The sequence below is a fragment of the Stigmatopora argus genome, chromosome 22, assembly GCF_051989625.1.
Source record: "Stigmatopora argus isolate UIUO_Sarg chromosome 22, RoL_Sarg_1.0, whole genome shotgun sequence".
NCBI classification, from domain to species: domain Eukaryota; kingdom Metazoa; phylum Chordata; class Actinopteri; order Syngnathiformes; family Syngnathidae; genus Stigmatopora; species Stigmatopora argus.
In genome coordinates, this window is record NC_135408.1 from 10665944 (window position 1) to 10693860 (window position 27917).

Below are 27917 nucleotides of genomic sequence, written 5' to 3' on the forward strand. Positions count from 1 at the left end.
AGGGCCATTATTACTTGTCGCTCATTTTATGTCAGTGCCATTCAATAAGCTGTTTGTTAGGGCAATGTCAATTTCTCTCAGTCATTTTAACATCATCTAATCAAGAAAAAAAGAATTACCTCTTTAACTAAATTTCAGTTGTAGTGATGAAAAAACATATAACGGAAGTTAAATAATAAATATAAGATAAATTACTATTTTATACCACGGGTATATTGATATAACATAGCTAATATGACAAGTTAACAAAAGAAATTCACAATAAATGTCAGTTTAATTCACAGTCTGAAAAGTTTTCCCTTCTCAATACAAACGTGGTCTTTAGGTGGCACATAACTGCTTAATTTTACCCATTAATTCATGCTTCTGACATTACAAAATGAGTTAAATACAGGAATCACCCAGTGGTCAGATTTTCAACACCCATATCAGCCTGGAATATTCACTATAGTAGTGGAAAAGTAGAGGAAAAAGTGTATAAAAGGCACATTTATCTGTGGATCACTTAAAAAACCACACACACGTACAAATACAATATTCTAACATAAGAACCATGTTAGTCACAGTTTTGATTTTTTTCCTTCAAAAAAAAAAAGACAAGTAAAGCATTTCTACTTAGAAAAAATAGTGTTAGAGAACAATGTAACAAATACATTGGTTGCAGCAGCTAGAAAACAATTATTAGACATGTTAGCTACACTTTAAAATAATTGACCCATACTTAGCTAATTAGTCTAGCGACAACGTAAACAGACAAATAACACTGCACAAAAGTTCAGAAGAAAATAGTGTCGCGGTGTCACCGTTAAATGCATTCTGAATTTAGTGACAGTGACACCTGGATTTGTATACGATGACTACGTACATACAAAAGGTCCTTTAAAATTCAGAAAAATTATTGAAGGGCTCATTTGCGAATGGCGAGGGCCAATGCGCCAATTCGCTCCGACACCCTCGAGGCTCGGCGGCCCAGGTTGGAGGAGCTGAGCTTCCCGTTTGGGTCCAACTTCCTCATCACCATCGCTGTCGAACCACTGCATTTGTTTGTTATTTTGCACCTAGGCAGACAAAAAAAACATACAAATAATGGAGTAGAAATTTTAAAAGTGGAAAGATTGAGTTTGAGACCTCCCTTGTATACCATATGTATGTACAGTTATATACGGTATGCATGTCCGCATACTGCATGTCTTTACAGGGTTAAGTTCTTTTTTTAAATGAGTAAAAGTAGTCACTTGCCCTATAAAGGGTTAATAGGTGTGTCAAAAAGGAATAGAATTAAGAGTGGAACCTCAAACAAAGTCACAATTGAGTCCAACAGCCAATAAAACAAGGCATCTGGCACTTTACACTGCATTATCTTGTACATTAAGTCAATAGTAAAAAAAGACGGTTAGGGTGAGATGTCTCAAAAGAAAATAACATTGCTTTCATTTCAGGCGCATGCATCTTCATTCCATGCGTATCATTTGTTAGGATGCATTTACCTTTTGCCCTTATTCCGCTATTTGAGAATAGCCAAAATCCCTGTTGTAGGAAGAAAAAGGGGGAGGGGCATTCCATGATTATGTGGGCAGACCACTGTAACACTACACTTTGAATGTCACAGCAGGAAAGGAGGCAAGAAAATTCCCAGGCTGTAACGCATTCTTGGAATTTTATCTTGCCCCGCTCTCACTCAGTCAAAAAAAACCCATCTCTTTCTCTCTTGCACACAGGCGCATGCTACGATACAGTATGTCTCTTCATCTCCCTCAGTTTGAAATGAACGCGGGAAGAATGTGCTGGGCTAGGAGGGAAATGCTTGCTGGAAATGTGGGATTGATTGGCTGTCTGGATTCCGGACTAACAGCTTGCCAAAAATACACAATGTTTTTCACTCAAGTAGGTGTTTTTAGAAAAATAACCTATTTTTGCCAAAGAGAAAATCTAGAATCTAGCTTCTTCACATTCCACCAATAACTTACTTGTCATCTCTTCCGATGAGCTCTTCGAAGGCCCTTGAAAGATGTTTAAGCCTCCGGAGTCCACTTGAGACAGACTCCAGATCTTGGTCAAACTTTCTATTGTGGCAAAGGTATTAAAAAGTCAGAATTCAGAAAGAAATGGTCTTTGCATAGGAGAATCATCCACAAGACTCACAGCCTCTGATTCGGAGACGCAAAGGGGCTTCGCAGCGCTGCCGCACGAACCAGCTGCCTTCTCCCGCCACCGTGCTTGACCCCGCGGACTCCAACGTCGGGGGTCCGCTTCCCCTTGGAGCCCGGTGTGCGTGCACGCGCCGATCTGGGGGTACGCCTCGGCGTGCGGGACCCAGGGGAGGCGAGCTCGTCGCCCTCGCAGATGCGACCGGGCGTCGCCACCAAGCACTGGTCGCGGGAAAACTCCCTGTTTCGCTGAATACGCTGGGGAGGGGACAATAAAAAATTAAAAATTAGGAAGATTGAAGCTCGAACATCCGTTAGTCTCGACGGCAGGCACCTGAAGCGTCCCGCTGACAGAGTTCCGAGCAGAGCGGGTCAGCTTGCGGACGAGTCCGGTTTTGGGTCGGTCCTTGGTGGCCTCCTGACTGGCCTCCTCAGGGAGGGTGTTAGCCTGGATGGCGCGCAGCGGGAGACGCTTGCGTAGGGATATTCGCGGCGGGTTGAGGGAGGACGAAGAACGGCGTTCACGGAAGCGGTCGGGGGCCTCGGGAGAGCTATCGGCACCATCCGACTCGTTCAGGGTGGTGTGCGCCCGCCAGACTCCCACCACGGCTCTTCCAAATCCATCCATCACTGAAGATGACATTTTGACGATGCGTGGGCTAAGCTAGGGCGGAAAATCAAAGTTGAGAATTCATTTGTTGTTATTTTTTTCGGGAGCTTTATCCATCTTTTGATCTCAGTCTTTAAAAAAAGTGACAGGGAGAATTAAATGACTCTGTAAAAATAAATAAATACAATTTTAGGTTAAAAATATATTTGTAGGCCATATTAAAAAATATATGGCAATCACTTAGCGAATACAAACACACAAGTATGAATTTCAAGAGTTTTCCCGTGCTTGTTTCAGTGTAATAAGTTTTAAAGACAATTGGAACAAAGAGTAACACTTGTTTAGAAGGACGATTTCAAACAAAGCGATAAACTATCAACGCTTCACGATTAAAAGTTAAAAGTCAGCGTTCACAACACAAACAACGGTCGTCGTAATTTGAGGAACAAGACATTTTCAAACAACGGCTGTATCCCTGACGCACCGACTAGCGGGAGCAATTCAAGTACTTAACACCCTTTACCCGTGCCTATATCCAGGAAAAACAACATTTTATTTACTGTATCCTTAATGTATGTTTTGTATGCCTTACCTGACAAAAAATCTTTCGTTGTATGAATCTCAGGGAGTCTTCCGTTGTTTGAATTTGGCGGCGAAGAAGAAGCAGCTCCCAAAAGGTTGAGAAACGCCCTGTGACGTCACGTTAGCTCCAGTACGGCTATAGTAGTTGCATAGATATAGTGTTTATAATACTAGATGTCTAGTGTGCTGTAAGGCAATTGTCGTCCGCCGTCAGACATTTTGTGTCGGAAATATAAAATAAGTATTTTACTTTTTTTCAAACGGCTTGTTTTTTCCCATAAATAATAATTTTAATAATAAATAAATAATTCCTTATTTTAGTTTTGTCATGTGATTAAAACAAATAATTACAACCAAAGTTTTATTTAAAAAAATAATGTAAACAAATGCTAGTATTGCATGACGTGTCTTATTTATTCACGAATTCACTGTCATAGGCATTAATAGAAGCCTTAAATCACGTTTAGGTGCCACAATGGGACGTCTTATCGCCGTCAGTAGCAGCCATCTAGCCACGTACTTTGAAATGATGAAATCTTTACTTCGTCTATTGACCCCTAGATGTCACTAAAGTCTTCATGTAGAATATTAGCATCCTAATAACAAGGAAATTATTTTTCACAAACCTATCAGATGAGCCTTATATACGTATAAACGTTTAGTTTAGACTACAAATTAATAAAAAATAAATTAAATTATGATGACATTTACTCCTTGCTCAGATAAAGGGGAAAACACGTTATTTGAAGAGCTAAAAATCATTTGTTAATCAATTAGTCAATTAATCGTGGCATCCTAGTTTACCTGCAATCGATTTTGACTTTCACATGCATGTTCTAGTAAAACTGATTGGACGTCTAATGCCGTCAGTGGCAGTCAAATGAGTTATATGTTTCCAGGAGTTGGGCAACATCAGGAATGACCCTCCAAAGAAAAGCATAACTACAATCGTGGCCCTCCACAAAGATGACTTTGACACCCGTTTTATGAGTCAGGGATAGCAAGAGCTCGGCCTTGAACATTGACACACTGCCATTTGCCTTGTTAAAAGTAAATGGATAACAACATTTAATGTGTCAGTGTCACCGAGTATAAAAAGCCTTGTTAAATTAAATTTTAACACGTCAAGCTAGAGCAAGTTGACATTTCCCGATAAAATCAATCCTTGAAAAATAATCTTACTCTTGTTAAAAGACTAATTACAGAAACACAGAAAAGGGTTAAAATCAATAGAAATAAGTCCAGGTTTAACTTAGATTTATTGGCAAAAATGCCCTAACAATTATTACTAATGCCTGTCGTCAGTATGGCGGGGTTGCAATTTCTAATAAAAAGACATCTTTGTGGAGTTCTATAAGGGGGATTTTTTCTTGTATTTACGCGAACAGGCTCCAGAGAGTCTCATACATTGCAATTTACAAATAAATGGGTGTCCTCATGGAGGGCTACGGGGGGAAAAAGTCTTTTCATCAGCTGGCCTTCAAAGCTTTGGTTGTGGGTTAAGCTAAGTAAGTGCATTGGCAGAAGACGAGCATCCGTGAGGAGAGTTACAAAATCCACAAAACAATTACTTGCAGCACTGTCGAGAAAGAAAAAAAAAGTGTTAGAGATTTTTTTTAACCAAAAGGACTAATATTGCAATAACTGAGATATTTGTGAAGTCCATGTGTCGGATTAGTCTTGAGCATTTAGTGCATTGGTCTCAAACTCATCAAGTTAGTTAGGATTCCCCGCACAGGGTTTTTACATGTTACTTTTCAATTTTTAATTTAATTAATCTAATTTAGAAAAAAAGTTTATTGGGGGATTTTCTTTTTGTATTGTCGTTCAAAATTTTTTTTTTTTAGATTTTTAGTTAAAAAGAAAAAAATGTGAATGTCCTCTTTTTATGCTGCATTTGATTTGTTTCAGTCAAATCAGTAGATGTTCTTTATGAATTTTTTTTTTAATGCATTTTGTGCTGTGTTTGTAATTAAATCAGTAGATGTTCTTTATCAAATTATTTTTTTAAATGCATTTCTTGCTGTGTTTGTATTTAAATCAGTGGATATTCTTTATCAAATTATTTTTTTTAAATGCATTTTGTGCTGTGTTTTTAATTTATGATTTACGGTATTTTTTAGACAATGAAGCGCAGGTTTGTACGTTGTATTAGGGGATATTTACACCCAATGGTTATTAGCCTGTAAAAAAATGCTTTAAATAAAGGAGGGAAAGGAAGTACTAGCTTATGGTCAGAAAATTGCAGTAGCAAGAAAAAACATTTTAAATGATGGTCTAAAATTCTATTTTGTCAAAAAATAGGGACGAACCAGAGCACGTTCTGATTTCTGGCTTACGAACATTTGAGATGAATTCATTCTCCTAAAAAAGTTTAAGTTGATGAACGTGATTTACTTTTGCGGGCCACGCAAAATGATGAGGCGGCCTGAACTGGGCCCCCGTGCCGCCAGTTTGACACCCCTGATATATTCTCATTTTACCTTGGTGATCCTCTCCCAGCGTGCAAAGATGGCCAAGAGGATTGTGAGGAACAACACGACCAGGCCGGCGATCATGGGCAACAGTGGGAACTTGAGGGTCTTCTCTGTAAACCACAACAAATGGAGCGATTTGATGAGATGGTCCGGTCTGGCCTTGGGGGGAACTCACCTGTGACGGCGACCAGGAACTCCCTGCTCCTGATCCCGTAGAGCGACGAGTTGGCCACGCAGCGATAGAGGCCCTCGTGCTTATTCTTCTCCACCTTGTCGGCACTCAGACGGCTAAAACGGCCGTCCTGGGAAAGGGTGAAGCCCCCCGCCAGGAAGTCCAGAGCGCTGCCGTTGAGGGTCCAGCGCACCGAGGAGACGGGAGGGTTGGAGAAGATGTCGCAGTGCAGGAACAGAGGTGACGCATCCTCCACCCACACCTCCTCGGAACCCGACAGCGTGGGGGGATCTGAGGAGGGCAATGCTCAGAAAAATTGGCCTGGAAGCAATTTGGGAATTCACCAGTTCTCCGAACTAGGCTCAAGTAAAAATAGCATTTCTGATTTTTTTTTTGATGTACTGTGAGATTACTTTGGATTTTTTAAAGGCCACGATAAGAACGAAACAAAACAAAATTTTCTACCCTTTCTATGGCTGCCATTGACGACATTTGTTCGTAGGCCCCTCCCAGTCAAAATGGATTGGACGCCTAGCGCAGTCAACGGCATGGAAAGATGAATTGAATATCAGTCAATTACAGGGAATGAGTATAAATACTAGTATATACAAATATTTATTTAGAGTGTTATGGAGGCATAATAGTGTATTTTTCTTTTTTTAAAATTTCATTTTCTTTCATGTGCATTTAATTATTTTACAGTTGTATGCATAAAAATATCTAAAATAATCACTCATAATCAATGTAATTTAATTTTAATTGCGATCTAGCATGGACAAACTCGTACGACAAATGTTAATGAAAATAATATATAAAAATATTTATATAGAGTGTTATCGGGGCATAACTAGTGTATTTTCTTTCTTTTCATATCATTTTCTGTCATATGCATTTTATTATTTTACAGTTGTATGCATAAAAATATCTAAAATAATAACTCCTAATCAATGTAATTTAATTTTAATTGCGATCTAGCATGGACAAACTCGTACGACAAATGTTTATATAGAGTGTTATGGGGCATAACTAGTGTAATTTTCTTTCTTTTCTTTTCCTTTTCTGTCATATGCATTTTATTATTTTACAGTTGTATGCATAAAAATATTGAAAATAATCACTCATAATCAAAAATATAATTTAATTCTAATTGCGATCTAGCATGGACAAACTCATATGACAAATATTAATATTGAGGCCTCGTGATCCAAAATGTGAAGTCCATATCTATTTTTGTTCTTTTTAAATGACCAAAAAGAAGACATTTTTTTGTTTTGTTTTCCACAAGTAACTTCTACCTAAAGTGAAAAAAACCCCTGTATCTTAAATATATTTTTCTCAGCCTCCATTTGTGCTGAAATTTAAACAGACACTAATTAGGACGTATTTTTCATAGTGTGAACGAACAAAGCACCGATCTGGACTTTGTCATTTGGTTTTCCTTTTAACACTCACACGTGACGTTGAGCGTGACGGAGGCCTCCACGCTGGCGTTCCCGCCCAGGTGGCAGGTAAAGGTGGCGCCGTTGTCCTGGTGAATGACCGGCGTGACGCAGACGGCGCTTTGCCCGTGGCGGTTCCCCGGCTTGAGGGCCACCTTGGCGCCGTTCCTCAGCCACACCAGCTCCACTTCCTCATCCCCGGATCGGTTGCCGCGACACACCAACGACACCGTGGTCTCCAGCTCGGTCAGAAGGACTCCCTCGTCGTTGGCGCTGGGCATCGACTCAATGCCGATGCCTTGAAAAAAAACAAACATAAGATTAGCCCGATAGCAAAAATAGGCAAATTCCCAAATAGCCCGATAGCACAAATCGGCTAATTCCCCTTCGGAATGACCTTTGTTACGATATCAACCATTGGAGAGGAAGAGACCCCCCTTAAATAACTTAGGATTTGTGGCTCCAATACTCATGCTATACAGCCATATGACTTCACAGGGCTTCCCAATTATTCTTATTAAATCTCCTCGTTATCAAGTCATTTTAAATAGGAAGAACACTAAACCTAGTTTGCGTATACGTACGTGTCCTCAGTTAGCTTTCTCCAACTGTGTGTCATTTGAGGATTTTTCCCAGGAAAGAGCGAGCAAAAGTGTGGCTAGCAGCGTTACGTTTTTTTAAAATTTTAAAAATTATTCTTACCAATTCTGGGTATCTGGTATCGGCCGATGACGAGGCCACCGATACCCAACGGCACCGCATTTTTGAAATTAAAACGTGTAAAAAAAGACATCATAGTCTGGCCCAATTCAAATGGATTGGACGTCTACTAGTGTTAAGTTTTTGGTGACTAGATGTCCTAAAGGTACTCGGATGATTCGCCTAAAGACGTTTCGCCGATGGACGTCGTCGGCGAAACGTCTTTAGGCGAATCATCCGGTCACGGTGTCCAAACCCACTGGCTGCCAACCCTCCCACTTTAAATGGAATGGAGGCACGCTGGAAATAAACTGGAGGATAATTGGACACAACGTGATTGGTTTTCTGTGCATTTTTAGCGACCTTCTGGGATAGGGCGACTTGTGACCGGAGACCAGATAAAAAATAAAAAATGAAATATTACCCAACATGTTATTTCTTAGTACTTAAGTGCTAACAATGGTGTCATTTTAGTGTCGTCTGGCTGCAACACAGACTAATGCTAATGTTAATTGGACTCAATTCTGCGAGAATCGCTTCTCTGTACTTCACTTTGTGAGCCAACATCAGCAATGAGATCAACTAATAATCGGCATTAAGAATACGAGTTAGCTACTTAGCTCATTATCTGCCTTTTGGTGAGTGGATAGTAGTATTTATTAGAGACAGGCTATCAACGTTGATTGAACAAAGTGCTTTTGTTCTATTTAGTTATCTACTTATTTATTTATCTATGTAGTTCTTGTAAAATTGATCAGACTTTTGCTTTTAGGTAACACTAAACAAATCCCAAATAGCGATGGAAAGCATAACCTTGAGGCCATTTGGCCTTGACAGAAGTAAAAATGACGTTTAATGACACAAAATGATCAGCCTTCAGCATTTCATATCAGTGTGTGTTTGTGTGTACTTACATAAAGCCTGCGAAGCACACAGCGCAAACACAAGGAAAGAGTAGGATGCCATTTTCTTCTTTCCTGCTAAGAAAAGAAGGGAAACTCATTTTTTGGGATGAACCATGCGCTTCTTTGACGTGTTTTTTTTTTCAAAATGAAGTCATTGTTATCCTTAAAGTTCCTATGGATCATTTGTGTCAAAGTGGCGGCCCTGGGGCCAAATCTGGCCCGCTGCATCATTTTGTGTGGCCCGGGAAAGTAAATCATGAGTGCCGACTTTCTGTTTTAGGATCAAATTCAAATGAAGAGTATAGATGTATATTAAATTTCCTGATTTTCCCCCTTTTAAATCAATAATTGTCATTTTTAATCAATTTTTTCTGTGTTTTTAGTTCAGAAATCATTTTGTAAAATCTAAAAATAGATATAAAAAGCTAAAATAAACATTGTTTGAGATCTATAAAAACTGAATATTCAGGGCTTTTAATCCAGTTCTTTTAATCCATTTATTTTTAAAAAAATCTAAATATTATATCTAAAATGGTCCGGCCCATGTGAAAGCAAGTTGACGTTAAAGCGGCCTGCGAACCAACCAACCCGAGTCTGACACCCTTGCTATGGATTGAACATCTACTCATACATTCACGGTAGTAGTCAATGTTCACCAGTTCAAATAGTCGTTTTAGCGAGAAAGGGAAGTTATAATCTGCAGCGTATTGAAAAATCCAAACGACGTGGCTTACCTGGAGACGTTCACCTGAAGCTGTGAGACATGACAATGAGCCGATTGGCTATTAAAGAAGGTACGAGATGAGTGTCCCACTTTATGGCTTCTGAGCATTTGTCATCAATTGTGTGACTTCCCAGCCTCCTTTTATTGTTGTCTTCATTTTTTTATTGGAAGCCGGTGCTAAAACGTGGGTGTGGATGTGTAGCGGTGGGTAGAGATAAAAATAATCGCAGCGATAGCAGCTTTAAAAAAACGTTTAAAAAAATACATGAACAATATACGTGAGTAAATAGACGTGATTGGAAATGCAAATACAAGGGTGTCAGACTCGGGTTGGTTCGCGGGCCGCGTTAACGTCAAATCGATTTCACATGGGCCGGACCATTTTAGATATAATATTTAGATTTTTTTTATATAAATGGATTAAAAGAACTGGATTAAAAGCCCTGAATATTCAGTTTTTTTATAGATCTGAAACAACGTTTATTTTAGCTTTTTTAAATCTATTTTTAGATTTTACAGAATGATTTTTGAACTAAAAAGAGAAAAAATGGTTTAAAAAATGACAATTATTGATTTCAAAAGGGGAAAATCAGGAAATGTAATATACAGTTATACTCTTCATTTTAATTTGATCCTAAAACAGAAAGTCGGCACTCATCATTTACTTTCCCGGGCCACACAAAATGACGCGGTGGGCCAGATTTGGCCCCCGGGCCGCCACTTTGACACATGTGCGCTAATACATAAAATAGCAAAAAGTTAAAAGCCGTGATAGAGTGCAAAGGTCGTGCAAAGAAGGAAAACCAAGCACGGGTGTGCTACAGCATACAAGTGGCTGAAGGCCGTGTGGCGAAGCGCTCGCATGCTCTCGACGGGCCATTGCGCCGATTTTGTCGTGGCAAACTTGTTTGTTCTAAATGGAGGCCGTTGAATAACGAATTTAGGGAGCTTTGCAAAACCTGCGGGGGCAGTTTGGTGCTCTGGAATTCCTGATCCGATTAGGAGCTTCAAACCACGGGCAAATGATTAAAGGTTCTCAGAAACAACAAAGTGGATTGTTATCGTACACTTGAACCTTTTTAGAAGGATGTTGTCTTCTCCGCCTCCCTCCGATTTGACTGTCTACAAATGGCCATTGTGTGACTTTGCGCCAGAGCATCATTTGACGTTTTGGCGGCGGGCGTCATGGACAAACCGTCTCAGCCTCGAGAGGGACCGCGGGAGGAGGAGGCCATGGGGACATTTTGGAGGTGCCCTTGGCTGCCTATGGTCTACAGAGATGAACTCTATCAGGTCTTGAAGCTCACAGGACCCCTGGTGAGTCGAGACTTTGAAAATGTGGGCGTTTTAGGGTGACACACTGATTTGGAAGCAAAATATATATATATACGTATATATATATATATATATATATATATATATATATATATATATATATATATATATATATATATATATATATATATATATATATATATATTTATATATATATATATATATATATATATATATATATATATATATATATATATATATATATATATATAAAGAAATAAATGATTATGGGAGGATGAGCAAAAAAATTGTGGTGTTATCATTAGGCTTGGATGATAAATCGATGGTATGAATTCATTTCAAATTTTATTTATTTTATTCCCCCAAAAAGTCTTATTCTTTGCCAAAAGCAAATAGAATATATTGATAATTGCAGGAGAAATTTAATAGCTGACATCACGAAAACGGGGAGATACAAAATATACAGAGGTTTTGATTATGGGAGGATGTTATGAATTTTGGGGTGTTATTATTAGGCTTTGATGATAAATCAAAGTTTAAGTTTTGGGGGATGATTAAAATGTTATTTATTTATTTATTTCTAAAAAAGTCTTATTCTTTGCCAATAGGAAATATAATATATTGATAATTGCACGAGAAATGTATTAGCTGACAGCCATAAAAACGGGGTGAGAAAAATATATAAGACAGAGGTTTTAATTATGGGAGGATGAGCAAATATTTTGTGATGTTATTATTAGGCTTGAATGATAAATCAATGTTATTAATCCGTTTGAGTTTTGGGGAATGGTTAAAACATTTTTTTTTCAAAAAAAGTCTTGTTCTTTGCCAAAAGGAAATAAAATATATGCATGCGTGCTAAAATCAATGCGCTCTCTAATTTCGGAGATTGTGATTGTCTGTCCATATTTTCCCCGAGATTGTCAAATTGGACCTAGCCTATACGTTACTCCCAGCTGGGATAGGCTCCAGCACCCTCCGTGACCTTCGTGAGGAGATTTGGCACGGGAGATGAATGAATTAAAAATAACTTACATGTCAAAAGTCTTCCCAGAAAGCAACAACCGCAGAAATTGAATTTGTTTTTAATGTAATTTACATTTTTCTACAACGTGACCTGTACTACGCCTCAAATATGGATGCATTTAAAGCCTTTCATTCTTGTCCTTTTTCCCTCCTCTCTCTCTCTTTAGTTGCTGTATAATATCCTTAACTTCCTGCTGCCTCTCGTCACCTCCATCTTCTGCGGCCACATCGGCAACGCCGAGCTGGCTGGATACGCGCTGGCATCAGCGGTAATATTATTATCGCAGATCACTATCTTAATTACCGCTACCGGGAAATTCAACTCTTTGGCTGTCATTGACTGATGAAAATAGAACATTTCATTGGAAGTGATAGTGGCTGGCAACAAAATCCTCAATGACAGCTAATGAGTTCATAGTAAATACTCATTTATTCATTAAAAAATGTTTTTATGAATTGTTTTTGCAAAACACAAAAATATGAGGGGAAAAGTCAATGTTTGCTCGTTTATTTTGAATGAATAATTTCCTTTATAAACGTAGCATGAATATAAAAAAGGAAATTACAATTGTTCTTTGTGAATTAAAAAGCTAATTGTTTTTTAGTATGAATTCTATTTCTATTTGTTATTTAGAGTTTTATTGGCGGTCATAACTAAAGTATATAGCAGTATTTATTTTATCTTTTTTAAGTGACCTGTTGTCCATATTGCTCACATACTTTTTTGGTACTATATATAAATTATAAGTGTTAATACTAGACGCGACCCAATATGTTATGTCCAAATATGTGCAAGCTTGCTTTTGTTAAAAGACCCAAAAATACTTGCTTTTTAAAGAGTGAATAGCATTTTTTTTTTTAAATCCCCAATATTTTCTGGCTGTGAGATTCAAACCCAGAACTCCTGCATGCGAGTCATCTGCGCGATACACTCTTGTAAACTAGTATAAATAAAACGCAATCGGCTGTCAAGAAACCGCCCGCCAATGAAATAAAAAAATGCCCCAAAAGTCAATGCACGCAGATGGAGTTACAGGAAAGGGCCGACAAATCCAATCTTCTCAATCTTAATTGTTATTGCTTCCAAGTATGGATGGCTCTTTAATTCACAAATTACCCCCCCCCCCCCCCCCCAGACGATCAACGTGAGCGCCATGGTGATCGTGCAAGGCCTCACCATGGCCTGCGACACGCTGGTCTCTCAGGTGAGGTCGTCCCATCCACGTAACATTTCACCTTAACTTTTCCCGCATTAAGCCCCCTTTTTCCCCGCAGACGTACGGCAGCAAGGAAATGAAGCGAGTGGGCGTGATTGTGCAAAAGAGTTTGCTCATCCTGCTCCTCTTGTGCTTGCCCTGCTGGGCCCTGCTCATCAATGCCCAGCAATTGTTGTTCCTGATGCACCAGGACCAGCAGGTGGCCAGGTAGGTGACTAACAACTACATACAAGTCCAAAACTTTTCAAATAGTTTCAAAGCCAGACATGGCTGCGATAATGAAAAAAAAATCGCCAAGAAGGGTCACCCCTATTATAACTACCACTTTTTTTTTTCCAGTGCTGAGTCCTAGTAGCAAGAGTGGCTTACGCTTATGAGGTTCAGCGTAAATGTTCACATTTTTATGAGCTTTAAAAAGAGAATAATTAAGAAAAAAAATTAATAGCAGAAAAAAAAATCATGAAACGTGAATTCGCGCTAAGTGAAGTCGCGATAATCGAGGGAAGACTGCACGTTAGAGTCTGATTGCGCAGTATAAGCGGAGTGTTTTTATATTTATCTCAACTCATCTCATTTTCTGATCCGCTTTATCCTCATTAGGGTCTCGGGGGGTGCTGGAGCCTATCCCAGCTGACTCCAGGCCAGAGTGGGGGACACCCTGAATTGGTGGCCAGCCAATCGCAGGGCACGAGGAGACAAAAAAAAACAATCAGTCGTAACTAGGGGCAATTTAGAGTGTCCAATCAGCCTACCGTGCATGTTTTTGGAATGTGGGGGGAAACTGGAGTACCCAGAAGAAAACCCACGCAGGCCCGGGGAGAACACGCAAACTCCACACAGGTGGACGTAACCTGGATTTGAACCCAGGACACCAGAGCTGTGAGGCCGACGGGCGATCCGGTGGAGCGTGCGGATCGCCCCAATTGTCTAATCTGTGTTCATAAATTGAATTCCGCAATATATTTTATGCTCTTACTTCCAGGATAGCCCAGATCTACATGACGGCCTTCATCCCGGCCGTTCCGGTGAGTTTCTCATGAGGCGTTAGATTTTTAACATCCGATTTTCAACTGATCTGGTTGATTTTATATTCAAACTAATAAATTAAATTACACAATCACAAGACCCGGAGGGTGGCGGAAACACAAGAAGTACTCACTAATTTCATGTTTGGCATCATCTCAGCGCCACAGAGGCATAATGAGGAGTGATATGTGACTACAAAAATCCCCAAAGTCAGCCAGCGCTAACTCGACTATCGAGGAAACACATAAAACTTGTCCAACACCAAACAGTCGTAGAAGTTATTCCGTCTTGTTTTGTTTCTATAATTTTTCAGTAATGTTAGTGTTTGTGTGCACAGGCTATGTTCATGCATCAGCTCCAAGTAGCCTACCTTCAAAATCAGGTACGCAATTATTATTATTACCATTATTATTATTTAATTATTATTTTTTTCTTCCTATTTCTAAATTTCATAGCAATGGCAGCCTGTGACTTTCATGTCTGCCCTAAAAAAATCAACTATAAACTATACTTGTTTTGTTTTAGTCTATTCAGTTCAATATGGTACATCATTCTAAATGATAACAGAGTTAATCATCAAAATTATCTGAACACTTTAAATTTACCATTAAAATAAAAGATGTTAATGCTAAAATTATTATTATTTTGGTTTGTGGGTCAGGGTATCATCATGCCTCAGATGTACACAGCCGCCTTGGCCAACATTTTCAATTTGGGCGCCAACTACGTTTTGATTGTCAGCCTCCAGTTGGGTGTTGTGTAAGTCTTTTTGTCAACCATATTATAATCAGTTTGTCTTATTTTTCATCTAAAATATACCGGCGACGTGCGGTAACTGATATCCTCAGTCAGATTTATAAAATCTATGACCATTCCAGCGTTCAACTGTTTGTTTAAAATCGTATATCTTCATTATTTACGCATACAAAATGTAGCAAGAAAAAAAAAGCACTTTTCATTTGAAAAAAAAAATTATGGTCTTACCTTTACTCATCAATGAAGTCCAGTCGCCGTTCTTTTTGAACAAACGCACTGATGGCGTCTTCCTTTTGTCCCTCAAGTTTTCAAAGTCTTTCCATTAGCGTAATCATCGGAAATATCATCATTAGCGCCCCCTAGGTGGTAGCAGGACCTCCTTAATTCTTCGGCATCCATTCTAAGGCAAAAGAAACACATGACAGAAATATAGTTGCAGACAAAAAGCCATCATATACATAAAGCATGACAATTTTAGTTCATATCGCATTTGTAATCCAACATTTTAAGTTGCTGTATACTCAAAAAAAGAAAAAAAAGTTGGATTGGGCGATTATTAAGAGATATTGATCCTTAAAAAAATATATATACATATATAGCTTCTCCTGTCAGTGCTAGGATTCCGTTTTTTCTGTCTTTCCTGGACTGCACGTCGCCGATATGACTATTGAACTATTCTTTGCTATGCTCGTAACAATTCGTAGTATTCAAAATAAGCACGAGATATTAAAAGGCCGATGATAGAAGGTTTGTTGTTCCTCGTTTGTTGGTAGCGGTTCTGCGGTGGCCAACAGCCTGGCTCAGGTTTTTGTCTGCCTGCTTCTCTACGGCTACATCCGATGGAAGAAGCTCCACGGACCAACGTGGGGAGGTGAAGCCTTCACGTTTTGAGCGAGCGTCACATCTTTTTAAAACAAAAAATGTAATCTTTTCTTACTGCGTTTATGGTGGGCAGGGTGGTCCAGCGAGTGCCTGCAGGACTGGGGCTCCTTCATCAAACTGGCGGTCCCCAGCACCTTCATGGTCTGCTTTGAGTGGTGGATCTGGGAGATCGGTGGCTTTCTCGCCGGTCAGTCTGCTTCTTCAACTCGTTTGGCTGCAATTGACGATGATAGACGTCCAATTTATTTAAGTTTAACCGTGTCATGAATCATTTTCTGTCTGTAGGCATCCTGGGTGAGGTGGATCTCGCTGCCCAGCATGTGATGGTGGAGATATCGGCCATTACGTACATGGTAATTCGCCAACAGGAGATAAAGCAATTCCTGAACCAAATGTCTACCGTCTCGTGTTGAAATGTCCCGCGGATAAACCTCGTTGCAGTTTCCTCTCGGCATCCACACGGCCGCCTGCGTCCGCGTGGGCAACGCGTTGGGAGCCGGAGACACGGCCCGGGCCGTCCTGTCCTGCAAAGTGGCCCTGCTCCTATCAGGTCAGGCACCCGTACGTATGTACGTAACGCCTTTGAGCGCTTCTTGGTTTTCACAATGGACGTTTGCAAACTGCCGTAGTGCTGCTCGCCGTGCTCCAGGGCAGCGTCATCGCCGGCTCCAAGTCCGTCCTCGGTTTCGCCTTCACGTCGGACCAGTGGGTTTTCCTCCGCCTTGTCCATTTTCAGCATCCCGTTGGCGAGCGACCTTCTTATCCCATTTTTTTTGCAGAAACATAGCCAACGCCGTCTCCAAAAACCTCAACATCTACATCTTCCTGCAGTTTTTTGACTCCATCCTGGTACGTTTGGAACAAACTTTGCTCCTCCCACTTCCAAAAAACTGGATGCGTATTACTATATCATTGAACTTTATATCGTAATTAAAGTTAGCGCTCTGTATGTACTTGCATCCAGTGCGTCTGCTCTGGAATTCTGGTCGGCTGCGGAATGCAGAAGGTCGCCGCCGTGTCCAACTTGGTGAGCTACTACTGCATCGGACTCCCCATCGGCGTTGCGCTCATGTTCGCCGTCCACCTACGAATATTCGGTACGATCTTTTGACATGAAAATCCGATATGAAATGGCTTTTAGCTCATTCCGTGTCTCCTCACCAGGCTTGTGGCTGGGTCTCCTGACGTGCGTCACCCTGGAGGCGTCTTTCTTCCTCCTCCTCATCTTCAAGCTCAATTGGGAAAAAGTCACCAGCGAGGTAAAAAAAACAAACAAACATGACGGCCATATTTGGTCAGGTTGTGTCAATGCAATATAAACAATAAATAACTTACCCGATGCATTTTGATAATTTTCTCAAGGCTGAAAAGCGAGCCGGGAAGAAAGCTCTAGAAACGTCCAAGAACCGATCCGTGAGTCGACGTCCGCGGGATCTCGCCGGGGTGATTGACAGCTCTGAGCAAGTATCGGTGTTTTGCAGGTGGAAGGTATGGAAGCTTCCAGAAGTCACAATCGGGGCTCTGAAAAGACAGCAGGGAAGCGGCTCTCCGCCACGCAGCTTCGCTTACGGAGAGGATTTGCCCTTTTGGCGGCGGTTGGAATATTAGCGACGGGCGTCGGCATCCGTATTGCATTTCCCGTAGCGGAAATAGCCATTTCCAGCTGGGGAAATTCCACCAATGTCTGGAGTAACGTCTCCACGGTAACGCCCACGGTCTGAACAGAACTAGTAGGCCGCTAAATGTAATTTTAATTTATATATAGTATATATGGGCGGCGCGGTGGGGCGAGTGGTTAGCGCGTTGGCCTCACAGCTCAGGGGTCCTGGGTTCAAATCCAGGTTACATCCACCTGTGTGGAGTTTGCATGTTCTACCCGGGCCTGTGTGGTTTTTTTGGGTACTCCGGTTTCCTCCCACATTCCAAAAACATGCATGGTAGGCTGATTGGGCACTCTAAATTGCCCCTAGGTATGATTGGTTGTCCTTTATCTCCTCGTGCCCTGCAATTTGCTGGCCATCAATTCAGGGTGTCTCCCCGCCTCTGGCTCGGGGTGAGCTGGGATAGGCTCCAGCACCCCCCACGGTTAATGAGGATAAAGCGGCTTAGAAAATGAAATGAAAAAAAATACATATAGTATATATATTTTTTAAATGAAATGTTGACTCACTAAGCCTTACACACTGAAATACTCTAACTTTTCAATTATTATTATTATTTTTTAAATATTACTGACTAAGCCATACAGCATTTTACTTTGTATCCGTTGACACTCGTTGCTAGGTAAAATTGGCAAAGTATACAGTTATCTACATAGGTACACCATAACATTTTAAATGGATTCATTTAACTGCAGAATCACTACTTTGCATGGCTCATATTTGATGTTTGCTTGGCAACTTGTATATTTGAGACTTTTTTTGTATAAAATAAAAGTTATTGATAACTCTTGGCTCATGGCATCTCATGTCTGCTAGGCAGATGTCACAGGGCACAAAAAAAAGTGCTCTGAGACCGAAGTAGACCTGTCCTTTTCTATAAAATCATAAATGTTAATAAAATCCTCTGGTCTAGTCAGGTATGCTTGGTCAATTTTTACTGGGTAGACTTAATGGGTGACAAAAAATGATGTAAACGATATATTATAGAGGGCAAGGAGGCCCGCTTACGTCTATAAAATAGGAAATGATAATAAAACTCCAGGGTCAGTTCAGATGTTCTTGATCACCTGATTCCACCTGGCAGAATATTTGTATTCTACTACATGATTTGGTGAAAATCAAGCACCCCAACCAATAAGTAGCAACATGAAATTTGGTGCTACACTGGTCTATCAAAGGAGCTTTTTGACGAAAGCCTAACTTAAAAGACATGGAAAGTCATTGATTTTGGTTTGAAGTGGCCTCAATTGGCCCGTGTTTTACAACACTCCCAAGTAGAAGTGTTGTCGCAAATGGTGTTCAACACTACGCAGATGTACACACAAGCTCGCCGTTGTTACCGGTGGCGCAGCGGGACACTGATTGCAGCCTTCGGAGAGGAAATCTCGGGCAATCTGCGAAGCCCATTTGGATGCGCCACGGAAGCGGACGTGACTTCGGGTGGATTTGGAAGGAGTTTACCGTTCAGATCACGACCACAAAATGATCACATTTGGATTCGTTTAATGAGGTGGAATTTTCCTACGTTCCAAATCAGTCCGATAACGGAGCGGAGAGCAGCTCGTCGGTGAGAACTCCCGCGGCCAGGATGGAGAGCGTGACGAGTACCGCCAGGCCGCGTCGTAGCACGAGTTGGCGAAGCGACGGAGCGTCGGATCGCTCGGGACTCGTACGATTGGGCGAGGGGGCGCTCGTCTGCTGTTCGCTAGCTGGGAGGAAAAGCCTTTTAATGGGGGGCAGATTTCGCTCGTGGACAAAATCAAATTCTTTCTTTTGCCCCTCCCAGTCAAAATAAATTGGACGTCAAGGTACAGAAAAAAAATTGCATTCACAGCCAGTCCTGCTAGTTTAAATGAATAATAGCTGTCCATGCTAAATACTAGGAAACAAAAACAATATTATGTTATCATTTGAGTAAATACAGTAACGATTCATCCCCAAAAATAACTATTAGAATCGAGGTGTGGCGTGGAGGTACTCGGACGTTTCGTCGAAAGACGTTTGGTCGACCGGACGTTTGGTCGAACGGACATTTGGTAGAACGGACGTTTGGTCGCCGGGTTACTACTGTTGAAACCAGCGCTCAAAATTATAATCATGAGAGAGAGAGAGAGTGAGTTTAATATCGAAATATCTAATATTAAATTATCAAAAGTAAACTCTCTGTCATAATTTGACAGCAAGCTAACCCGGCGACCAAACGTCCGTTCTACCAAACGTCCGTTCTACCAAACGTCCGTTCGACCAAATGTCCGGTCGACCAAACGTCCGGGGACCAAATGTCTTTCGACGAAACGTCCGGTCACGGGCGTGGTAAGATTCAAAAAATGGGATGCTCATGTATGTCCGACAAATTAATAAACAACGATCACAAAGTTCAAGGTGGTTCTTTTACCTCTATCGTCAATCACAAAGATCTTGTCCTGTTCTCTAACGTGAACTCCAGCGCGCATCAGTGCCTGCCGCCCAAACCCAAGACATAAAAGCCAAAGCAAAATGTTACCGAGTCATTTTAACGGTGGACTTACCTCAACTGTAGCCTTTTTCCAGTCGAGTTTGCACAAATAAATGGTGTAGAAGCTTGCTTGCATGACAGTACAAATCAAGAATCCAGCCCAGAGACCTGCATGGGAAAGATAACATTCTGGATTATGGGATGGGAAACCAAATATTTTTCTTCACAATCTCCAAAATGTAGTATGCCTCACCAAAGATGCCCAAGTTGATGGGGAACATGAGCGAGACTCCGATGGGGAATCCCACCACGTAATAGCCCACCAAGCTGCAGACGGCGCCCATGGTTTGCTTCCCGGCGCCACGAACGATTCCTCCCATCACGGCCTGACGAGGCGCAAGTGGTGGGTGGTAAAAATCCGGATTGTCCGGCGGGTGACGTCCCCGAGGGTCTTACCGCGACGGAATCGGCAATATGGCCGACACTGTACATCTTCAAAACATGTGCCACCCTTTCCGCAATATCCCTATGGAGAAGAGAAAGGTTGGGCAATGGATTATGGGTGAAGTCAGGGCATTGTTTTTTTTTTTTTTTCCCTTTATTTTTGCTTTTTGAACTCAGTGACTAGAAAAAATAGTCATCTCAATGATGGATTTTTTTTCAGACAACATCAGTTTTCCTTGTTCACAGACAAAGTTATTGTCAACAAGGACGATTGTGTTGACAGAGAAAACGTGCTAATGACAGAGCATCCCATTTTTTTAAAGTACAGGAAGGCTTCTTTCAATGCTCTGTGCATTTTTGAAGAAAAAAAAAGTCTAGCCATTTTGACACATTTAAAAAGAACGGAAATCCACAGTGTGCTACAACGTGACCGGACGTTTGGTCGCCGGACGTTTGGTCGCCCGGACCCAAATAACCGGCGACCAAACGTCCGGCGACCAAAAGTCTGGCGACCAAAAGTCCGGCGGCCAAACGGCCGAGTACCGTGCTACAATGAAGCCAATGTAAATGTCCCATTTTAAAACTAAACACCTGCAACTCAAAGACAGTTTGGGCTTTTTTCATTTTGTTTTTCCCACAAACTTGTTGGGTATGCCTAAGAGTGAATTTTCAGTAGTTAAGTAGTACTTACTTGTCCGTGGTGAAAATGTAAGCGAGGATGTCGCGGGACAAGGCCAGGAACATCCCACTGAAGCACGCCACCACCACTGGATTGGACGACGACAAGGTGAGGCGCGTTCAACAATCGGCGCGTGGCGTTCAGGTGTAGCTAACGTACGCGCGCACGCCACGGACACCTTCCCGGACAGCTTGGCCTGCTCGGCGTTCCCGGCGCCAAGGGCGTTTCCCACGCGAACGCTGGCCCCGACTGAGAATCCCACCGGGAACTGCCAAAAAGACAAGCAAATAGGGATTTTTAGGGAGGAAGGACGTTTGGGTGGGAAGATATCTAGCTCCACGTCACCATAAAAACCATGACGGCCAGGTTGTAGAGGATGGACTCGGCTCCCAGTTCCACCTCGCCGAGCAATCCCGCCAGGAAATTGGCGATCTCGTAGAGCCACCACTCCAGACACGTCATCAGCATGCTGGGCACCGCCAGACTCATGAAGGGACCCCAGTCGCGAAGGCTGTCCAGCGACCAACCTGGAAGCGCCCGCTTCCTCCATTGGCTCTCGACATGCGATGGAATGAGGCGTTTCTCTTACCGCCCCACGTGGCTTTGTGAAGACCCCTGGCGTTCATGTACACGAACAAAACCACCATCAAGCAGTACTGAGAGATGGCGTTGGCGGCCGCCGAGCCACTTTTTTGGAGGGACGACAAGTAGAAAATAAAGGGTCGTTATGTATTCATTTTTAGACTTCAATGACAGATTTTTTTTAAAGTTTACTCTTCTTCAAATGTGTGACCGGACGTTTGATCGCCCGAGTGAATATAATTTTGAGAGCTGGTTTCAACAGTAGATATTTAGATATTAAACTCTCTCTCTCATGAATATAATTTTGAGAGCTGGTTTCAACAGTAAACTCTGTCATGTTGTTAAACGTCCGGGCGACCAAACGTCCGGGCGACCAAACGTCCGGGCGACCAAACGTCCGGCGACCAAACGTCCGGCACCCAAAAGTCCGGGGACCAAACGTCCGACTACCCTTCAAATGTGTATTCTGGGTTGCCCTTTTGCATGACAAATTGTCCATTGGAATTGGGTTAGAAGTCCGGATTTTAAAAAAAATGTCGACAATTTATGGAATTTGGCCCCCTAATGGCAGACTTTTTTGTGTGTCTACTCACAATATACTCATAAAATCTCATAGTCCTCCATAATACTGGCAAGCTGGTGTGTGTGTATGTATATATGGACGAAATGGTCAAATTCCATGGAGACTCATTAAACTAAGCCTTTAGAAAACAAAAGTGAGCTTTGGCTGGCTGCTTTTTTTGCATCTCACGTTGAGTCATTGAAGTTTGACACCACGCCGCTCAGCAAAAAAAGCGTCCATGTACTCATTTGCGATTCAGGTACTCATTGACTCCAACAATTGCCGCCCACACGCGCGAATGTACTCACGCCACCCCGAGATCCAGCACGGCCAGGAAGACGTAGTTGATGATTGCGTTGAAAACATTGCAGGCGGCTCCGGATATCACCTGAGGCCACATGATGCCCTGCCAGAGACAGCGTTCATTGGTTGACTCCTTGATTGACAGGCGCACGAGAGGCTCACGACGACGACGACGTGACGACTGGCACCTGATTCTGAAGATACCTCGACTGCAGCTGGTACATGAAGGCGGCCTGCGAAGATGTGCGTCATTGACATGAATAACATTCATTTTCCACCAACAAAAGCGTCTCCTTTGGGCGCACTTACGGGTAAAGCGGGCATGAAGATGTTGACGTAGAGCTGAGAGAGCCTTCGAGAAAAAAAAAGTCAAAATGAATGCGATTTCCTTGAGGTGAAGACGTGTATTTGTCGAAAGCTTCCAATGCCCAGATGTCATTAAAGTATTCAATTTAAAAAAAAAAATCATACTGCCTTTGTAAAAGAAAAATAGAAGAAAAATACATAGTGACAGCATGCAAAAACAACAACATATTTGTCATAAATCATTTATGTCTAAAATGCCTTTCCTATTTCTGCATCCTCACCCTCTTGCTACTGTGACAACAAAATTTTCCGAATACGGGATGAATAAAGTTATCCAATCCAATCCAATAAAAATAATATTGATACATTAACAATGATAGATGTCAGATTGCATTACATAATCATATTTCAGCGCAACTGACGGTCCAATCCATTTTTGACTGGCGGACGGACGTCAACGTTTACAGGTTATATGCATCTATAGATAGAACTTTATTACGTATAAGGAATACTGCATGCTCACGTGGCCACATGGCGGCTCTGGCCGACGGCCAATAGGAGGTGCTGAGTGTTGAGCAAGACGGCCCAGCAGGGCAAGCAAGAAAGCAGCAGGAGTAGAATCCCCCTCTGCAGGATGACCCCCACGAATTTCAGGTTGCCGCTGCCGTACGTCTGCCGTCAAGCACAGAACGTCAAACCAATCAAAACATTTCCTCATTTTTCCATCAAAACCCAGCAACAGCCAGAACGGGAATACCTGCGATATGAGCGTATCGCACGCCGACGCCAGGCCGCCACCGATGCAAGTACCCGAGACGTTTATGACCTGAGGTGGAAAAACCACGGTGGAACATCAACGTCGCCCGGGCGGCGAGAACGAGTCTTACCGCGATGGCTAGAGCCACGCCGGCTAATTGAGTCTTTCCCAGGTGGCCGCAGAACACCAGGCTGACGAAGCTGATCAGGAAGCTTAGCAGCTGAGAAATGAACTGAAAGGTCAAGCAAAAAAAAATGTTAAAGTCACTCAATGGCCGCCATTGACGGCGATAGGCATCCGATCCGTTCAAATCGGACAGGCGTCGACTGGTAACAAACAAGGAAGGATTGAAAGAGCCCCACGATCGTCATCAATGGCCCCCAACTCACCACCGGGGCGGCCAGCTTCAACAAAACGAGCGTTTCCCTTTTGTACGGCGTGAAGCGCGACATGGCGCAGCGGCCCTGCTTGGCGTCACAATGAACGCTGTCACAAACGAGCTGGCTTCTAATCCATAACCAATTACCTGGATGCTAAATCACTAACTCGGGGAGAATGTGTGCGGAATCTAAGCACGGGTGATTAATTGATGTTAGAAATTAATTGGAGTTTTTCAATGTTTGAGAGAAAAAGAATAGAGTTATATTTCTTGTTGTTGATTTTGTACAAAATGAATTCTAGCTAGCTCTTTTTAGATACTGTCGTTGATTTCGCAAGAAAATGTTTGTATAGTCCTGAAGTTGTCGCTTTGTATTCGGGGGTTCAGAGCACAAATAGGGGGAGAGAATAATATTTATATTATTATGTATATTCGTTTGAAAAAAAAAGGCATATTTTGCAAATATGTTCTCTTTTTTTATTTTAAAATATCAATTAAAAAAATTAAAGACAAAAATGCTATTACCACTTCATTTAAAAAAATGGTTATTGTTATAATGTTTATAATTATGATGTAGTATTTATCAGCTATGTGGTACTGTTAGCCGTAACCAGTGTAGTTCTTTTTTGAAATTTTATCATTAGTAAAAAAATGTATTGAAAAAATATTAATGGTAAAATATAATAACATTTTAGACTTGGTGGTTACGTATGTGGGCTTTTGCGCTTTGTAAAAAGTTTTTTGGAAGCACCAAAAATTGTGACGTATAAAGGGTTAAACACCCAAAAGACTGAGCCCCCCCCGCACCCCCTCCGTCACCTGGCAACAGAGGACAGGAAGTGATGACGATGAGGACACCTCGCGTGGGCGTCACTCACCATCGGTGACGAGGTAAAGCCCACCGGGGTCCGCCCCCAATCCGTCGACCCCACTCGTTTTCCTTTTCCGGCAAGCGTGTCGTCTGCGCTGTGACGCGAAGTTGTCCCTCCCCACTAGGTGGCGGTGAAGTTTGTGAGTGAGCTTTGTGGGGGTACTTGGCAGAGGGGAGGGGGGGGGTTGTGATTGGCGGGTGGGCAGCAGTGGGCAAATGAGAGATAATTGTTTTGAGTCAGAACAGATTTGGTGGTGGGAGATAAGGAGGCCGGCAGGGGCGGCGATGATGATGATGATGATGGTGGTGGTGGTGGTGGTGGTGGTGTTCAGGAGATTGGCGGGTAGGGGGAAAGGGGGGGATCATTTTGGCTGTCGCGGGCGGCGAAGATAATGGCGGTGACGGCGTCACAAGAGGTGGAGACTAAACGGCCAGCCAAAATGGAGGAAGGAAGGGGCGGCGATCGGCGGGGGTTCGGATCGCGTCTTGAAAAGCTTTGAGGGGCTTTCGGGAATAATGGTGGGTCCGCGTTCCGCCGTCTGCTCTGCCTGATAATGGCGATACAGGAGAGGATAACCGCAAGGGGGAGGGGAAGGGGGGATTGTTTGGCTGGAGGAAGGGTCGATCGGTCGGGGGGGGGGGGGGGGGGGGGGGGATTCGCTGTCACCTGCAAACACTTGAGCCACCTCCATCGGGGACCAACAATTTTGTGCCATTTGCACGTTTTAGAAGTGCGGGCGGGGGGACAAAGAGGGACCGACCGGGGGGCTGCTCGGAAGGATTGCGTGTGGTGATGTTTGCCTTTTCTAGCCAGTAGGAAGGCAGCCACAATGAAAAGACGGAAAGGCCATTCGGCAGCCCGGCCTCGGACGAAAGACGTCGCCGAAAGCCATCCGTGGCGTGGCGTCATTATCTCAGATGTTAACTGCCGTTACCATTAGCCGATCAATCCACAATCCATTCCAAGTGGCTTTTTTTTTTTTTACATCTACTCGTGATAAACTGGTTGGAAGAATTTTCATTGGGTTTTTAAGAGCCACACAATCGGAGGTCTGATTAGGGCGCATCGTGAGTGTCCTAATTTGGCTTCTTCTCCAGATAATACGCCGTCGGCTCCTATTTGTCAGCCCGTGACTCATCCGCCCGACAAGGCGATGGCGTCACGGGCCCCCCGACCACTCCCCTACCCCGTCGTCGCTTCGTGACCGGCCGTCCTCGGCGAGGCGCCCCGGCGCCGGGCCGGCGGCGGGGCGCCGCGCTCGGCGCTTTGTCGACTGAAGAGGCTCGTTGACCGCGGCGGCGGCGGCTTGACCTTGCGGTGAGAGCGGACGGCCCGTTTAGCTCGCTTTCACGCCCTAGCCTTCGGGTGGGAGGGGCCTTTTGTCCTGCTTTTTACAGGTGTCGCACTTAACCTGGAGCGCTCGACCACTTCAGGGACCGTCAAAACAAATGGAGCCATCAATGCGGAGTCTTTTTTCGCCATACCAACTTTTGCGCTAGATGAAACTTCACTGCCAAAACCGAAGTTCTTTCTCTACTTTGTTTTTTTACAGCAATAGTTTTGACTTTTCTACAAAGGTACGACAAAGCCGCAAGAAAATAGTCGGATCATTACGTGATTTAAGTCCTACGTCGTAATACCGCGAAGCTTAAGTCATCAGGTTTAAAGATTAAAGTCATTATGTTAGTTAAATCCGTATTAGAATAGGTTGAGTAATTACGAAAATCTACACATAATATTACAAGAAAAAAAGTCTTGATATTCTGACATATTGGAAGAAAAGTCTTAATATGGCGAGAAAAATTTCATTATGAGATTCAAGTGGCAACGTTACGAGATTAGTCATAATATTATGGAAAGTAAGGACAATTCAGGAAGGTTATTATTAATATTCTCATCATACTGTATTAGCCTAAGAGTTTGTGACAACTTAAATCTCTTAATATTGTCCTGATTCTCTTAATTCACGCTTGAAATGTCGAGATAGGACGACTTTGTTCTCGTCGGGGGTGCTGGAGCACGGATCATTGCAGTGAGGACGACCACAGACGAGATGTGAGAGAGTCGGCTTTTGTTTTAAAACTAGCGTTAAGGTGTCACACTCGGCTTTGAAGCTAGTGTTTCAATTTAAAACCGGTCTTTAATTTACAGCTGACCAATGTGTGCGCATGCGAGAACAAGATAGAAAATAGACCTGGTGTTAACGGGCAGCTAATGAAGGCTTTAGAACTTGCCAGACTTGCGCCACGGTTGCGATGATTGCCGTAGCGGCGATTGCAGCCAAAACGGAATATTTCATCAGGCGGCTCGCCAGGGACGTAAAGCGAGCGCGCCGCGACTAATCGGCCACTGCCACTTAAGTAAAGCACCAAATTGACTTCTTCGGGACTTTCCGTCTTTGGGAAAAAATCCAAGATTATTCGAGTCTCAGTGAGAACTGCGAGTGAATCTTACGTTTTTGGCAACGTCAAGACGCTATTTTACATTATGTACACGTTTTGGAAAGCAGATGATTAACCCGACAGGTGTGTCATCATTTCCATTTTTCAGAGTATTTTCTTCACTGATTGGCTGTCACTGACAATCCATCCGACTGGGAGGGACGAATAAACAAACAAAAGCTAGACTTCCATGTTAAATGAATAGGACGCCCTGCATTGTCAATGGGAGGCAGTGAGTTAAATACTGTAAAATAGTAAAATGATTTCAAATCATTTGTATTCGATTGTTATTGGTAGCCCTTACCAGAGTGTAGTTCTGTTTTGATTCTTTTTAATTGTATTATTGGCTGATATAAACTACAAAAAATGATTACTGTGGAAAATACCATAATCATTATTTATATATTACGCTCGTAGTTGACTGAGTTGGCGACCCTGGTGAGGATAAGTGGTACTGAAGATGAAACCTGTCATAATCAGTTTCTTATACTTGGAGAATCTGAGTGTCGTAAAAAGAT

At 42.4% G+C, this 27917-nt stretch overlaps 4 protein-coding genes across 7 annotated transcripts; 1 reads left to right on the forward strand and 3 right to left on the reverse strand.

Annotated features, from left to right (window-relative positions):
- Positions 1 to 255: 255 nt before the first annotated feature.
- On the reverse strand, positions 256 to 3490 carry pimreg (PICALM interacting mitotic regulator). Of its 2 annotated transcripts, XM_077592279.1 has the most exons (6): positions 3350 to 3490; positions 2482 to 2811; positions 2143 to 2405; positions 1968 to 2063; positions 1488 to 1527; positions 915 to 1058 (listed from the first exon to the last, which is right to left on the reverse strand). In XM_077592279.1, the coding sequence occupies exons 2-5, from the start codon at positions 2788 to 2790 to the stop codon at positions 1497 to 1499; spliced, it is 699 nt and encodes a 232-aa protein (XP_077448405.1). In that variant the 5' UTR covers positions 2791 to 2811; positions 3350 to 3490; the 3' UTR covers positions 915 to 1058; positions 1488 to 1496. The 2 variants fall into 2 exon arrangements, with proteins under 2 accessions (XP_077448404.1, XP_077448405.1); XM_077592278.1 differs by lacking the exon at positions 1488 to 1527 and having other exon boundaries at positions 256 to 1058.
- A 1416-nt stretch (positions 3491 to 4906) lies between these two features.
- Positions 4907 to 7708, reverse strand: tmigd1 (transmembrane and immunoglobulin domain containing 1). The gene is made up of 4 exons (XM_077593073.1): positions 7441 to 7708; positions 5992 to 6279; positions 5823 to 5926; positions 4907 to 4918 (listed from the first exon to the last, which is right to left on the reverse strand). The coding sequence occupies exons 1-4, from the start codon at positions 7706 to 7708 to the stop codon at positions 4907 to 4909; spliced, it is 672 nt and encodes a 223-aa protein (XP_077449199.1).
- Positions 7709 to 10837: 3129 nt separating this feature from the next.
- slc47a1 (solute carrier family 47 member 1) lies at positions 10838 to 18265 on the forward strand. Its single transcript, XM_077593082.1, has 17 exons — positions 10838 to 11072; positions 12245 to 12346; positions 13214 to 13282; positions 13353 to 13501; positions 14277 to 14319; positions 14658 to 14702; positions 14982 to 15079; positions 15850 to 15947; positions 16032 to 16145; positions 16244 to 16311; positions 16400 to 16508; positions 16588 to 16663; positions 16738 to 16807; positions 16923 to 17055; positions 17123 to 17217; positions 17321 to 17371; positions 17440 to 18265. Exons 1-17 carry the CDS (start codon positions 10941 to 10943, stop codon positions 17677 to 17679), a joined length of 1692 nt encoding a protein of 563 aa, XP_077449208.1. The 5' UTR covers positions 10838 to 10940; the 3' UTR covers positions 17680 to 18265.
- LOC144068065 (multidrug and toxin extrusion protein 1-like) lies at positions 15311 to 24182 on the reverse strand. 3 transcript variants are annotated; one of them, XM_077592277.1, is made up of 19 exons: positions 24097 to 24182; positions 23838 to 23939; positions 23708 to 23776; positions 23474 to 23622; positions 22954 to 22996; positions 22833 to 22877; positions 22650 to 22747; positions 21787 to 21812; positions 21543 to 21724; positions 21357 to 21465; positions 21210 to 21285; positions 20531 to 20600; positions 20328 to 20460; positions 20148 to 20242; positions 20015 to 20078; positions 17294 to 19328; positions 17120 to 17190; positions 16913 to 17042; positions 15311 to 15476 (listed from the first exon to the last, which is right to left on the reverse strand). In XM_077592277.1, exons 1-16 carry the CDS (start codon positions 24157 to 24159, stop codon positions 19153 to 19155), a joined length of 1500 nt encoding a protein of 499 aa, XP_077448403.1. In that variant the 5' UTR covers positions 24160 to 24182; the 3' UTR covers positions 15311 to 15476; positions 16913 to 17042; positions 17120 to 17190; positions 17294 to 19152. The 3 variants fall into 3 exon arrangements, with proteins under 3 accessions (XP_077448403.1, XP_077448402.1, XP_077448401.1); XM_077592276.1 differs by having other exon boundaries at positions 16917 to 17042; positions 21787 to 21884; XM_077592275.1 differs by having other exon boundaries at positions 21787 to 21884.
- Between the last annotated feature and the right edge of the window lie 3735 nt (positions 24183 to 27917).

Excerpts from the sequence above, each read along its gene's own strand:
- pimreg (XM_077592278.1), bottom strand. The coding sequence starts at position 2,790 with ATGTCATCTTCAGTGATGGATGGATTTGGAAGAGCCGTGGTGGGAGTC. Across the intron at positions 2,064-2,142 it reads GCGTCTCCGAATCAGAGGCT|AAAGTTTGACCAAGATCTGG; the intron begins GTGAGTCTTGTG and ends TTGCCACAATAG. Across the intron at positions 1,059-1,967 it reads CTCATCGGAAGAGATGACAA|GTGCAAAATAACAAACAAAT; the intron begins GTAAGTTATTGG and ends TTGTCTGCCTAG.
- tmigd1 (XM_077593073.1), bottom strand. The coding sequence starts at position 7,708 with ATGCCCAGCGCCAACGACGAGGGAGTCCTTCTGACCGAGCTGGAGACC. Across the intron at positions 6,280-7,440 it reads CGTCACGCTCAACGTCACGT|ATCCCCCCACGCTGTCGGGT; the intron begins GTGAGTGTTAAA and ends TGCCCTCCTCAG. Across the intron at positions 5,927-5,991 it reads GTTCCTGGTCGCCGTCACAG|AGAAGACCCTCAAGTTCCCA; the intron begins GTGAGTTCCCCC and ends TGTGGTTTACAG.
- slc47a1 (XM_077593082.1), top strand. The coding sequence starts at position 10,941 with ATGGACAAACCGTCTCAGCCTCGAGAGGGACCGCGGGAGGAGGAGGCC. Across the intron at positions 13,283-13,352 it reads GCGACACGCTGGTCTCTCAG|ACGTACGGCAGCAAGGAAAT; the intron begins GTGAGGTCGTCC and ends TTTTCCCCGCAG. Across the intron at positions 13,502-14,276 it reads CAGGACCAGCAGGTGGCCAG|GATAGCCCAGATCTACATGA; the intron begins GTAGGTGACTAA and ends TCTTACTTCCAG.
- LOC144068065 (XM_077592276.1), bottom strand. The coding sequence starts at position 24,159 with ATGTCGCGCTTCACGCCGTACAAAAGGGAAACGCTCGTTTTGTTGAAG. Across the intron at positions 23,940-24,096 it reads TGAAGCTGGCCGCCCCGGTG|TTCATTTCTCAGCTGCTAAG; the intron begins GTGAGTTGGGGG and ends TTGACCTTTCAG. Across the intron at positions 22,748-22,832 it reads CGAGGTATCTTCAGAATCAG|GGCATCATGTGGCCTCAGGT; the intron begins GTGCCAGTCGTC and ends TGTCTCTGGCAG.